This window comes from Lithobates pipiens, unplaced genomic scaffold, assembly GCF_037356315.1.
Source record: "Lithobates pipiens isolate NorthernLeopardFrog02 unplaced genomic scaffold, aLitPip1_a1.2 Scaffold_25, whole genome shotgun sequence".
Lineage (NCBI taxonomy): Eukaryota > Metazoa > Chordata > Amphibia > Anura > Ranidae > Lithobates > Lithobates pipiens.
Genome location: NW_027507787.1, coordinates 111,767,633 through 111,781,658, shown reverse-complemented (window position 1 = coordinate 111,781,658; position 14,026 = coordinate 111,767,633). Strand labels below are relative to the sequence as shown.

At 43.8% G+C, this 14,026-nt stretch overlaps 1 protein-coding gene across 2 annotated transcripts in view; it reads right to left on the bottom strand.

Moving 5' to 3' along the window:
* PRPF19 (pre-mRNA processing factor 19) overlaps positions 1 to 14,026 on the bottom strand; it is a 563,471-nt gene that overhangs the window by 32,410 nt on the left and 517,035 nt on the right. For both annotated transcript variants that reach the window (XM_077454802.1, XM_077454803.1), the window contains one exon: positions 4,798 to 4,903. In XM_077454802.1, coding sequence (XP_077310928.1) covers positions 4,798 to 4,903 — 106 coding nt within the window. The remainder of the gene's footprint in view (positions 1 to 4,797; positions 4,904 to 14,026) is intronic.

Below are 14,026 nucleotides of genomic sequence, written 5' to 3'. Positions count from 1 at the left end.
CCCAGTGCAGCGCTAAGGTCTGTATGCGCTCAATGGCCAGGCTGGGGAGGACTACCAGGATCTATAATATCCAGCCTGTCACCCAGCCCAGGCGTTGATTGTAGATCACAAGAAGTAAAAAAACATTTTTTTTTTTTTATAGACCACTGGTCCCCACAGGGAGCCAGGCCCCTGTAGACTAGGCAGAAAAAATCTGAGCTGCTGGGAGCAGAGTGAGGGGTTATAGCCAGTAGGACCACCTCCAGGGTGGTACTGTGCTTGTTTTTTGTTGTGTTCTGCCTAGTCGTCTCCTAAAGGTGGCGATATAACCCTGACGTCAAGATTAAGGTGCTGCGTCCATCAATGAACGAAAGAGAATTTTACTACTTACCAGAAAATAGGATTTTTGTACTCACCGTAAAATACTTTTCTCTGTAATTCACCGACCAACACCGCTCCTCTCTGTAACTAAATGGTTTGCTAGCCTGCCACTAGGAGAACTAGGCAAAATTGTAACAATACACAGAATTGTCAGTACCGCCCAGAGGGCGGACCCTGAGCCAACAACCCTCCCTGCTGCCCCAGCAGCCTCAGTACGTCAAAAAGCAGTATAACGTAGAGAAAAGGAGGGGTGGGTGCTGTGTCGGTTGGTGAATTACAGAGAAAAGGATTTTACGGCGAGTACAAAAATCCTATTTTCTCTTATATTCACCGACCGACACAGCTCCTCTCTGTAACTAAATGGGACGTCCTAAAGCATTGTCAAACGAGGGCTGGGAAAAAACGGCATTAAAACTTCATCCGGAAAGGGGGGCACCTACCCCTTCAAGGTGTAGGCTTGTACTACAATCTGTCTGATCCACCTGGAAATGGTGGCAGATGAGACCACCATACCCTTCTTTGGACAAGCCACCGAAACAAACAGCGAGTTCCGAAAGGGAGCTGTGGCAGACAAATCCACTTTTAGAGCCCTAACCACGTTGAGAGCGTGAAGGGCCACCTCTTTGGGGTGCTTCGGTTTAGGACACAAAGATGGTAATACAATGTCCTCATTGATATGAAAAGCCGAGACCACCTTCGGTAGAAAGGGCGGTTGCGGACGCAACACCACCTTATCCCTGTGGATGACCAGATAAGGCGACTTACAGGACAAGGCCGCCAATCCGAAACCCTCCTGGCCGATGTGATGGCCACTAGAAATACCACTGTGAAAGGGTCAACAAGGGACTCTCCCTGATATTCTCAAACGGCGGCTTTTGAAGCGCCAATACCAGGCTCAAATCCCCCGGGAGGCAACGGTGGACGCACCGGAGGGACTATATGTCGTACCCCCTGAACAAAGGTACTCACTAATGAATGAGACGCCAGGGGTCGCTGAAAAAAGACAGCCAGAGCTGAAATTTGCCCCTTAATGGTGCTCAATGCCAACTTCTGGTCTACACCTTGCAGGATCCTGGATATAGAAACGGAACGCGGATGCCACCCTTTCTCCTCACACATGGAGATATCTTCCAGGTACGATGGTATATCTTCTGTGAAGAAGATTTCCGCGCCCTCAACATAGTTGGAATCACTGAGTCCGACAGCCCCCTGGTTCCTCAGCACCTGGCTCTCAATAGCCATGTCGTTAAAGCCAGCGATGGTAAAGCAGGGTGAAAGATTGGACCTTGAGATAGGAGGTTCTCTCGCAGCGGCAGTCACCAGGGAGCGTCTGCCACCAGACGCACCAGGTCTGCGTACCAAGGCCGCTGAGGCGTGTCTGGGGGACACCAGGATTACCGGAATCCCCTCGGCTTCCACTCTGCGCAGCAGGCGTGGTAACAGTTTTAGCAGAGGAAAGGCGTAGATCAGCTGGTACTGATCCCATGGAGCCACTAGGGCGTCTGACGTGTCTGCCCATGGATCTCTTGTCCTGGACACGAATCTCGGCACCTTCTGATTGAGACGGGAGGCCAATAGATTCACATCTGGTGTGCCCCATTTCAGGCACAGCAGCCTGAATATCTCCAGATGCAATGCCCATTCTCCTGGGTCCAGCATCTGTCGACTCAGATAGTCAGCCTGCCAATTTTCCACCCCCGGGATGTAAATGGCCGACAGGGCCGGAACGTGCCGCTCTGCCCACCGAAGTGTGCGAGTGACCTCCCAAGCAGCGGCTGAACTTCTTGTTTCCCCCTAGGTGATTTATGTACGCCACAGCCGTGGTGTTTTCTGACTGTATCCCGATCGGACGCCCTTGAAGACACATTGACCACGTGTCGAGGCACAGCCTGATCGCTCTTAATTCGAGCAGATGATCGGCAACTGATTCTTCCGTCGACCAGAGGCCCTGCGCCGACTGAATCCCCATCACTCCACCCCAGCCAGATAGACTGGCGTCCGTAGTGATCACCGTCCATTTCAGAGGAAGGAACGATTTTCCGGACTGAATCAGCGGAGACCTCAGCCACCAGATCAGAGAGTCACTGACTGGCTGGCTCACCTGGATCTGCCAATCCAGGGACAATGGAGATGTGTCCCATTTTGTCAAAATCTCCTTCTGCAGGACTCTGGTGCGGAACTGGGCATAAGGTACTGCCTCGAAGGAGGCTGCCATGAGTCCCAGTACTCGCATGCAAAAGCGGAGCGACGACCACTTGCGGTTCATCAGTAGTTTGACCGCAGATATGAGAGGCTGCAATTTGCCTGAAGGGAGAAAGACTCTCGCTTCCCTGGATTCCAATAGTAAACCTAGGTACTCCGGACGCTGGGTCGGTACAATCACCGTCTTCCTTAGGTTCAACAGCCACCCAAATGCTTGCAGGGTCTGCATGGCGATCGCCACATCCTCCTCTAATTCTGAGGCGGAAGATGCTCTTAAGAGGAGATAGTCTAGTTAACCAACAATCGCGATCCCGCGTTGTTGCAGCAATGCCAATACTGGAGCCAGTACTTTGGTAAAGACTCGGGGGGCTGATGCTAGGCCAAAAGGAAGAGCCACAAATTGGTAGTGGGCTTCCCCGACTGCCAAACTCAGAAATGTTTGATGCCGAAGGCATATGGTTATGTGCAGGTACGCATCCTGGATGTCCAAGGACGCCAGGGAGTCCCCTTGATGGAGTGCAGTGACTACTGAGCGAACCGATTCCATTCTGAACCTTTGCACTTTTACAAAGTGATTGAAGTCCAAGATCGGACCTACCCCTTCCTTCTTATTTAACCTAGATACTGGGGGGTCCACAACTGGAGGAGCCAACCATTTCTTGAGAAGGCTTTCCTCAAAGGGGTAATGCACCGCCATGTTTTTGGGGACCAAAAAGGTCCTTTGTGACCGACCCCATTCCCTGTAGATGAACTTGTCAAAATAAGTCAAATACGGGAACACGTTAGGTGAATATAAGAGAAATGCCTGTTGCTAGGCAGATCGTCCCAATCTGCCATTTCCTATTCTGCGGTGATCTTCAGTCGTCTCCTCCTCGCATTGTTTTCTGGGAAATTTGGGTGCGGTGTCTTCTGGGACCTGTGTGTGCCACAGAAGACAGCCGCCCATTCACAAATCACTGGGGGGACTCGCGCATGCGCAGTAGGAAATGGGCAGTGAAGCCGCAAAGCTCCACTGCCCGTTTCCCTTCACAAGTACGGCAGCACCGGCACACGATACGAGGGATGGATTGGCCGCAGGGGGTCGACACTGCGGGCGCCCTGGACTGGTAAGTATTCTTATTAAAAGTCAGCAGCTACAGTGTTTGTAGCTACTGACTTAACTTTTTTACGGCTGGAACATCCCTTTAATGATTTTAATCGATTGTCGACCTCGCTATAGCTGAATGACGGGTACAGTGTGGTTAAGCTCTGGGAGGGTGCGTATTGACGTCCTCTCAAACCGGCCTGTAGCGGGGTGCTCTGTGATTAGGATAAAGGGAAAATAACAGTGCCCCTTTAACCCGTGATCAGCTGTGTCCAATTACAGCTGATCACGATGTAAGCAAACTTGACGATTAACAGTATTCCTTTTGTCATGCTGTCACAGAGTGAGGATAGGAGATGCGGCAACCAGTAAGTATAAAAGGGGACATCTCCTGGTGGCCTTATAAAAGCAGGCCTAGCCTCTGCTGCAGCGTTAGTTCTTATTTTCTTCTTTATGTTGCATCTTTTGGTAAACCTGTGTAATAAATGTCAATGCTAGACCCTGCGTGTGCATAACTATTGCATGTTGGCTATTTGTTGAACTTGAATAAAAATTATTAAAACAGAAAGGGGACATCTACACTTACAATCAGTGCAGCCCCAACAGTGCCGCCTATCAGTGTCCATCAGAACTGCCCATTAATGCCCACCAGTGCCCCCTCATCTGCACACAGTGGAGGAAAATTACCAGTTTGCTAAATTTTATAAGAAAAACTTTTTTTTTTTCATTCAAAATTTTTGGTCTTTTTTCGTTTTATTAGCAAAAAATAAATCCAGTGGTGATTAAATTCCACCAATGAAAAAAAATCTAAAAAATTCATATGGGTACAGCGTTGTATGACTGCGCAATTTTCATACAAAATGTGACGGCGCTGAAAACTGGCCTGGGCAGGAAGGGGGTCAAAGTGCCCAATAGACCAGTGGTTAATTTATGCATGCCACCATCCAAAAAGAAAGGAATTATCACCCTGGTTATTCCCCCATTTGCAGTCTGCTGCAAGCAGAGAGGCTGTACTACATATAAAAAGAAAAAGGGAGGCATAACATTTATGAAACTCAAATAAGAGTTTGAATGGCCCTTTTGACTAGCAAAATGGCATGATTTACTGAAGTTACCTTTAAAAGCAAACCTGATTTGCAAATAAAACTGACCTGTGAAATGCAAAACTTCCGCCCACTGCTTGCAGATATAAACCTGTATATCAGTGCCTCCAACAGCAAGGTAAGTACCACTCTGATCAAACACAAGAGATCGAACCTGCAGTGAGAAAAATGAAAGCATGAGGCACATATATACAAAAGAAAAACGTAATTATCTAAATGCTACACAGGAAAAAAAAGTAGAGAAAATATTTTGAGGGCCAGTTCAGACCATAGAAACGCAGTACAGATGCATTCCAGATGCTTTTCTGCATGTGCGCTCCAGTGTATTTTTGATGCGATTTTGGTGGAGTCAGGTGCATTCCCCGCCACCCCCCCTTTTTTAACCTTAAATAAGGACGTGTGTGTTCCAGTGCATTTTATAGCATTGCAGTACAGTCCAGTGCAGGAAAAATTCAGCATGTTCTACTTTTTTTTGTAACTGGAAGCACTGGTGTGAACAATGTCAATGAAAACCATATAACCTACTTTCAATGCGTTTTTGATGCAGAAAAAAAAAACACACTGGACTGCATATGGTGTGAACTGGCCCTAAAAGAGGATATACAGGTAAATTATTGAAAATATAACAGAATTCTACATAAAAGATAGGGGTATTTTCCCCTTGCACACCAGTACCCTGGCTTCAATACTTTGAGTCACTTACATAGATATTAAAAGGTAAAGTAAGGTGCCATAACCTACACAATTCTCACAAGGAATGTAGTAAAAACATTTCTTTGCCATCATGGAAGAAATCTATTTTCAGAGGGAGAGGTAAGCAAGGCAGCCTCTGTATTGCATTGGTTAACATTTTTCTTATTAATATGAACAGCCAGAAGGCTCACTGCTAAGGGCAGTAAGACTTTTAAAACCTTCTCCCACGCGTGACTCTTGTCTGTGCCCTCGAGTGCCCTGTGTTCTTTGACCACAGTAGTTTACAGAGTGGGTTACAGGGCCAATGAAATTGCCACTACACTATGCGATTGCTGTGACCAATTTAGCGATCACACTTGTAAACAAAGGCTGCATGTTGCAGCTAGTGCTCCATTTACTCACATGCCGATTGGTTGTGAGAGGAAACAAAGTGTTTCCCTAGAGATCACCACACCAGTTTAGCTAGCCGCAGTGTCCCCGATTGCAGCCACACTAGTACAGTATCACCATTGACAATAAGTGGTATTATGCGCACACCTGCTAGTTAAACTTGACATCTGTTAAGTTGTTGCTGCTCACACCATGTGTTCTCACATAAATATGAACTAAACCAAAAAATATAAAATGCTGTGCAACAATTGGTTAATGAACACAACTATAAATCACTGAGATTGGTTGTTTTCAGCATTTGTTGATTTATAGTAGTGTTATTTACCCATTAACTTATTATGAAAGCACTTACAATAGCCAAGTGGGGGTAACACAAACGTGTTGCTCAGCATTTATTTTTTCTTAGTTCAGTGCCACTATACCAGTGCAGCCACCCACAGTGTGCCTGATCATGCCACATGTGTCAGTGTCAGACCAGTGTAGAGTCAGCAACTACAAAGAAACAGGAAGGCACAAGCACTGGGTTGCATTACTGTAAAAAATAAATTGGAAAAATGTAAAACTGGTAAAAATGAATACTCACAAAAGTCCAACAAGTGAAAGCGCGTGAGCAAGATGAGACTATACAGTGCAGGATACAAGTCTCCCATGGCATCCCACTATGCTGGCACACCCCTTCCTCAGAGCCAAGCAGACCAGCCCATCTATGTTCTGGTGCATGAATACAGACCCACACAAATCATCCCTCCTCAAAAATGAATGGGTGGAGCCAAAAAAAAATTAAGAAACAAGGTACCAAATGTGAAAAAAAATAAAAAAAATGCACACACACACACACAGTATCTCACAAAAATGAGTACACACCTCACATTTTTGTAAACATATATCTTTTCACGTAACAACACTGAGACTCCATTCACACAGGGGCAACGCGACTTTCAGCGTGACTTTTGGGGGCAACTTAGAGTATAACAGCGTGACTTGGGGCGACTTACAACACGACTAAGTCGCCCCAAGCCAGGTGACTTTAGTCGTGGCCAGAGAATAACCAGATCTCGAGGGGGAACTCCACGCCAAATAAAAAAAAAAACAAACAAAAAAAACAAAAAAAAACCAAAAAAAAAACCGGCATGGGTTCCCCCTCCAGGAGCATACCAGGCCCTTAGGTCTGGTATGGATTTTAAGGGGAACCCCCATGCTGTTTTTTCGGTGTGGGGGTCCCCCCAAAATCCATACCAGACCCTTATCCGAACATGCAGCCTGGCCGGTCAGGAAAGGATTTGGTATGCTCCTGGAAGGGGAACCCATGTCGGTTTTTTATTTAAAATTTGTCATTGTCGCTTCAATATAGATGGAGATCCGACTTGGAGGTGACTTCCATTGAAATCAATGGGTACAAGTTGCCTAGAAGTCGGATTGAAGTAGTACAGGAACCTTGAAGCGACTTCAATAGTGTGCATTAAGATGGCTCTCATTCACTTATTTTTACATGTAGCGCGACTTGAAGTCGGATCCAAAGTTGCCCCTGTGTGAATTAAGTCTGAAGAACTGACACTTTGCTACAATTTAAAGTAGTGAGTGTACAGCTAGACCTGTGCAGGATGAAAAAATTTGTTTCATTTCGATTCATTATTTAACTAAATTTGCTTACTTAAATTTGTCGTATTCGTTACATTTCGGGATTCCTTTAGTTTCAGTTTCATATTCGAAAAATATTCACACATTCGAAAAAATACTACCGCATTCGAAAAAAATTTAACCGAATTTGAAATAGTAAACTATGTCATTCTATTTCTATATAACCATTTTCTAAAATTCATATAGAATGAATTTGCATTTAAATAGAAAAGATTATAATAAAATAGAAAAGAAAAGCATAGAAAAAAAAATAGACCAGCATAGGAAAAAAAATATGTTATATATAAAATAATATATAAAAAATCTTCTGAAATTCAAATTTTATATAGAAAAAATTCAAATAGAAAAGATAATAAAAAAATAGAAAAGAATAGACTAGAAAAACAATAGATATAGAATCATATAGAATCAATTTGCACTCAAATAGAAAAGATTAGAATAAAATAGAAAATAATAACAAAGAATAGCATAGAAAAACAATAAACGGTGGCGTGGCTTGGCACGCGGGAGAGATGGACGCCTGAGGACAGAGCTCCGGTGTGGATTGTCAGCTCTCACAGCACAGCGATCACTCCTCTGCATAATGGGCAGAGTTTCAAGAGGGGTAACACACCACAATCAGCCCCGCACACCGGGAACCTCAAAATCTAAGCAAATCCCTGAGATATTCCTGTCACAGGGAAGGAGAGGCTCGGCGGAGGAAAAGATGGCGTGCTCACACATGAGGGAGGAGGACTTTGACTCTGAATCTCTGGCGAACTCTGAGGATATGGTAAGAGACACCTCTCCCCCTGACCAACCGCTCACACATGCTGCCATGATGGACATAGCTGCCGACATAAAGACCTCACTATCCACAGCAATCACTGGTGACATCCTCATGCTTACAGAGCAAATGGCGGCAGGAGAGAGAGCAGGCACGCACAGAGATGAAGCAATTCAGAGGTTAGAAGAGGTCTCATTTAGCCATTCACAGCTCCTGATCAATGTAAACAGACATTTAGAAGACTTGGACAACAGGGGCAGAAGATGCAATATAAGGGTCAGAGGCATTCCTGAGTCAGTGTCTGCTGAACAGATCAGGCCGGTTCTATGTTCAGTATTTAATAAGCTGCTTGATAGACCACAGGAATCTCCCATAGATTTTGATAGAGCTCATAGAGCCCTGAGACCCAGAGCTCCAGACCCAGCTCCCCCACGTGATATCATCTGCTGCCTCTCTAGTTACACACTGAAAGAGGACATTTTACAAAAAGCAAGACAAAATGAGCAGATCATCTTTAATGAAACCACCATTCAACTGTTCCAGGATCTTTCACCCATCACCCTGAGGAACAGAAGAGCGATCAAGCCTCTTCTAGATGTCCTTAGGGAAAAAGGGATACCATACAAATGGAGGTTCCCCTTTGCAGTACAGGTGTCATGTAATGGAAAACAACATCTACGCACCCCAGAGGAGCTGCCCACGTTTTGCAATATTGTCCAGATTGATCAGGTAGAATTACCCGAGTGGTATCAGGAATTTCGCCTACCCTCTTCGGTGTACAACCCTTCCTCTCCTCCACGCATATCACCATGTAAGTCACCTTTTGCCAAAGGCGTAGGTGGGAAGAAACAAAAGCTGTATGAAAATTACCACCCAGCTACCCCTCGACAAAAATCCAGCAAAATGAAAGATAACCGTTAAATCACCTGTGCATTTCAGCAGGATAACAGCGTTGATTTCAATAACTTCCATCTGCTGTTAGGCAAATGACCACAACACCTACAGTAAGACTTATTGCTTTTATTTTTGCTATTCCCCTCTTTTGCCACTAGATGGAGCCAACAGACGGCTCAACTTGTTCTGGTTACCACAGACTGCTCCTTTGTGGATCTATATAGAACAATTGTCCTGGCATACCTTATGACCTACGAACACAATATTTTTTCATGTTCTTCATTTTTCTTTGGAAATACAGGCTAAATGGCCCATGGGCTTTCTTAGGCCCCTTTTCTTACAGCGGAAAGTGACTTCTACACGGTCGTTATATTGAAGACGGGACGACGGGTTAAATCGACCAGGCACCCTCCACTAGACTGACTGCCCGCTAGTATGGAGCCTATATGTAGATCTTGGGGTAATTTAATATCGAGAACCAGTAACACTCGTTCATCAATCTTGGTGAATTGACTAACTGTTCTTGCAAAATGTAAAGCGTTAAGATTAATAGAAGTGCTGCTGCACTCCATACTGACAACACCAGACTCATGGTCATAATCCAATTTTCAGCTTAAAAGAAACTTACAATAGCTGGACTTGAAGGGACGTGCATTTTCATATACGAGGGTTTATGATGGCAACAAATTGCTGCAAGTCACAGCTTGCCCCATGGTCGTTTGTTACATAACAGAGGGCAGACTCCCTTTACTAGTAATTTAAGTACTAAAAGATGTTTAAAAGTTATTCCTAATGACAAATGTTCTGCATGAGGATGCCAATGGGACACCAGAAAGATTGCTAAGGTGGGACGAGATGGCCTTACACACAATATGACTGTCTTGTGTCCCCAACTTTTCCTACAACACATGGGTTACCAGATTCAAATTAAACCAGTGGAAATTACTAATGTTGCCTCTCACATCACACGGCTACCATGACAGTATAGCAAGATAACCTGGGATCCCAGTGGCATCCTGTCAGGTCTATTTAGTTGGTAGTTATATTATCATAGATTCACTAGTCCCTTGGACTATCTTTTCAGCAAATTTATACCAGTGCATTCCCTGAGTATATTACAGAACACTGTTGTACTGAGAGGAATTGTATTTAAGTTAAAGGGCAAACTAGGATCCTTTCCTCCATTCATAGCTCCTAGTGGTTGTTTTTTTAGAATTGCTGACCCTGCAGCTATGGAAGGTTTCTTTCCATATATCCTGTTTTTTGTGTTATATTTTGATGTTGTTCACCACTACTTACATCAATGCTTTACTTAGTAACATATACCTCAATCTCAAAGACAGGGATAGAGACATTTGTCTCAAGGTATAATTGTAAATTTAAGCTAAACTGTATTGTTGGATAAATAATACACATTGATTGCTTGATAGACTGTTATTGAAATAATCAGAGAGCTTTCCTTTCCTCCACACTATTGAATCTGTCTGATTCATTAAGGTTTTTGATAGACCTTCATTTTTTTTTATTTTTATTTTTTTTATTTCCGTTTACTCAAACTTAACATCTATTCTGTGCTAGCCTTCCCACTAACCCCCCTCAGATAACACGCCAAACACAGTAAGACACTTTAGTAGCCATTTCTATTTACGCATTCTGTCACTGGGGAAAGATAACCCCCCGTGATAGGATATAAGAACTACCCCTTCCTTCCCCCTTGTTTAGTTCCGTCTATTTGCCCCTGTCACATCCCTCCCCCCCTCCACCTTTTTTTTTTTTCTCTCCCTCCTTCCTCTCCCACCCATTCCCTTGCTCTTTTTTTTCACAGTCTTTTACTCCCGTAAGAATCCTTAAACCTTTCACTTAACGTAAATGGCCTAAATACGCCTGAAAAAATAAACAAACTACTCAATGAACTCAAAAAGAGTAGACCACAAATTGTCTTCATACAGAAAACACATTTCAGAGGACACCAGATACCCACACTAACAAATAATTTCTTCACAGCAGCTTTTCATGCCACAAACCTACACGCCAAAACAAAGGGAGTCTCAATTCTCCTAAGCAAGAAATCACTTTTTGTTACACAACACCAACTAGATACATTTTCTTAAAAGGAACCATGAATGGTAAACCAGTCACGCTGGCTAATGTCTACTTCCCGAACAAGTCCCATGTTTCCTTCTGCCAATTGATAATCGACGAACTGAAGAGCTTTACTGAGGGTTGCATTATTTTAGGGGGAGATTTTAATATCCCTCTGGAACCAAAACAAGATGCATCCTCGGGCAAATCTTGTATAGCCTATAATATCCAAAAAAAATAAAGACCTTACTCAAATCTGACTCTTGGACACTTGGCGTACGTTACACCCTACAGATAGGGATTTTACATTTTATTAAAATGCATATAAGCGCTATTCCCGAATAGATCATCTCTTCATTACCCAGAGGGACATACAAGATCTTTTGAAAGCAGAGATAGGATCCATCATCCTATCTGACCATGCACCCATCTCCATTAAATTGCAAGTTAAAAATAGCCAGAATCGCACCTTCTGTTGGAGACTTAATGCTTCTCCCCTCACAGACCCTGACATCCATGCCCAAATACACAAAGCACTAACTGATTACTTCTCCTTGAACACACCAGATGTGTCCCCCCTGACAATCTGGGAGGCACATAAAAGCATGATCAGAGGTGAACTAATCAGATGGGGTGCTAGGAGTTATTACAGAAAATTACAAAACTTGAACTGATCCACAAAATCTCAGGCCCAGATAAATCTACCTGAACTTACAAAAGCTAGACAGGACCTACAGGAGCTTTTAGACAACAAAACAAGGAGACTACTATTTTTCAAGAAAGCCATATATAATGATCAAGGCGATAAGGGTGGCAGAATATTAGCCAGGGCAGTAAAAGAAACTATCCTGTCCAACAACATACATGGGATACGATCCAAAGATGGTAAAATAACTCATGCTTCTTCCAAAATTGCAGACATATTCCACTTTTTACTCCTCGCTGTACAACATACATGCACAAAATAAAACTTCGGCAGATTTAGGGGACAGGACTCAGGCTTTCTCTAACTACCTAACCAATTGTAACATGCCAACGCTGTCACATGACGATTCAGATATTCTAGACCACCCTATCTCCTCGTCTGAAGTCACAAAAGCCATCAAAGAATTAGCCACTGGGAAAAGCCCGGGACCAGACGGGCTTACTTCTCAATATTATAGATCCTACACAGATATTCTGACGGAACCTCTAACCAAAGCCCTAAACGCTATCACATCAGGACACCAAGCCTCCACTGAGTTTTTAATGGCATACATAACCGTTCTTCTTAAACCAAATAAAGACTCCACTGATTGCACAAATTACAGACCTATTTCGCTCAACTTAGATCTAAAAATTTTAGCGAAGATCATAGTGAACAGAATCAGGCCTTTGTTGGAGAAACTCATAGGCCCAGAGCAGGTGGGTTTTATGCCAAATCGTGAAGCAAAAGATAATACCACCAAGACCCTAAACCTAATTCACAGGGTTGCACGGGGCAAGGTCGAGGGCCTCCTGCTGTCTACCGACGCGGAGAAGGCCTTCGACCGGGTTGCATGGGACTACATGTTCTGAGTCTGTGAACATGTGAGCTTTGGCACCAATCTGATGAAATGGGTCAGAGCAATCTATGCTAACCCAAGTGCTAAAATCAAAGTTAATGGTACCCTCTCCAACCCGGTAAAAATTCATAATGGAACAAGACAAGGCTGCCCCCTATCGCCTCTCCTTTTTATCTTATCTATTGAACCGCTGATTAGAACCATCAATCTTCAAACGGCTATCCACGGCTTTGAATTTGATGGGAGGGAATTCAAGGTAGCGGCGTACGCCGACGATTTGCTTTTTTATATAACCCAGCCCCACATGTCAATTCCAAACCTTATCAAAACCTTTCAAGAATTTCATTCCCTATCAAATTTCAAAATAAACCACAAGAAGTGTGAAGCCTTAGGACTTAATCTCTCCCAGGATACTGAGCGACTAACTAGATCCAATTGTCCATTTAAATGGGAACCCACCTCCTTACAATATCTGGGGATTCATATTTCCCCGAAATTTTACTCCCTATTTACACTTAATTTTCAGCCCCTGCTTAGGAAACTAGATACAGACCTCAAAAGATGGAACGGTGGGAGGTTTCCATGGTTTGGTAGGGCCACCATATTGAAAATGGCGGTGCTGCTACTTATTTCATACACTCCCTATAGACATTCCGGACTCCTTTTTCAGGCAACTAACAAGACTGCAGAGTAACTTTCTCTGGACAAACAAGAAACCTCGCATACGACTCAACTTTTTACAAAGACCCAAGCCGAAAGGGGGTATAGGCCTACCCGATTTCAGAAAGTACTATTACGCGTCGCATCTTTCCAGAATCATGGACTGGCACTGCCATGAGCATTGCAAGGACTGGGTTGGCCTGGAAAAAGTGAGTTCGAACCTAGCCATTCCATTCTTACCCTGGTAAAGCCACTCCACTATCCCGCTTAGCATCAAGGGACACCCCATTATCAATACCACACTAAAGATTTTCCACAAAATTGCAGCAAAACACGGGATCTCAACAACTCCAAGCCCTCTTACCTCATTGGCCAACAACCCTGATTTCCCCTGAGGATTAAACAATAAAAAAATGTTGAGAATACCCCAATGAACCAATGTTGGTCTTCCAATGCCTCCTTATCACTTTAAAAAAATGGCTGATTTAAGCTGCGAGTTCGAATCGTATCCCTTGAACTTCTGGTCATACACTCTAATCCAAGACTTTATCTTAAATAATAAAAGCAAAGATGCCCTCTTTAGACCCTAATTTTGAGCACATTTGCGCAA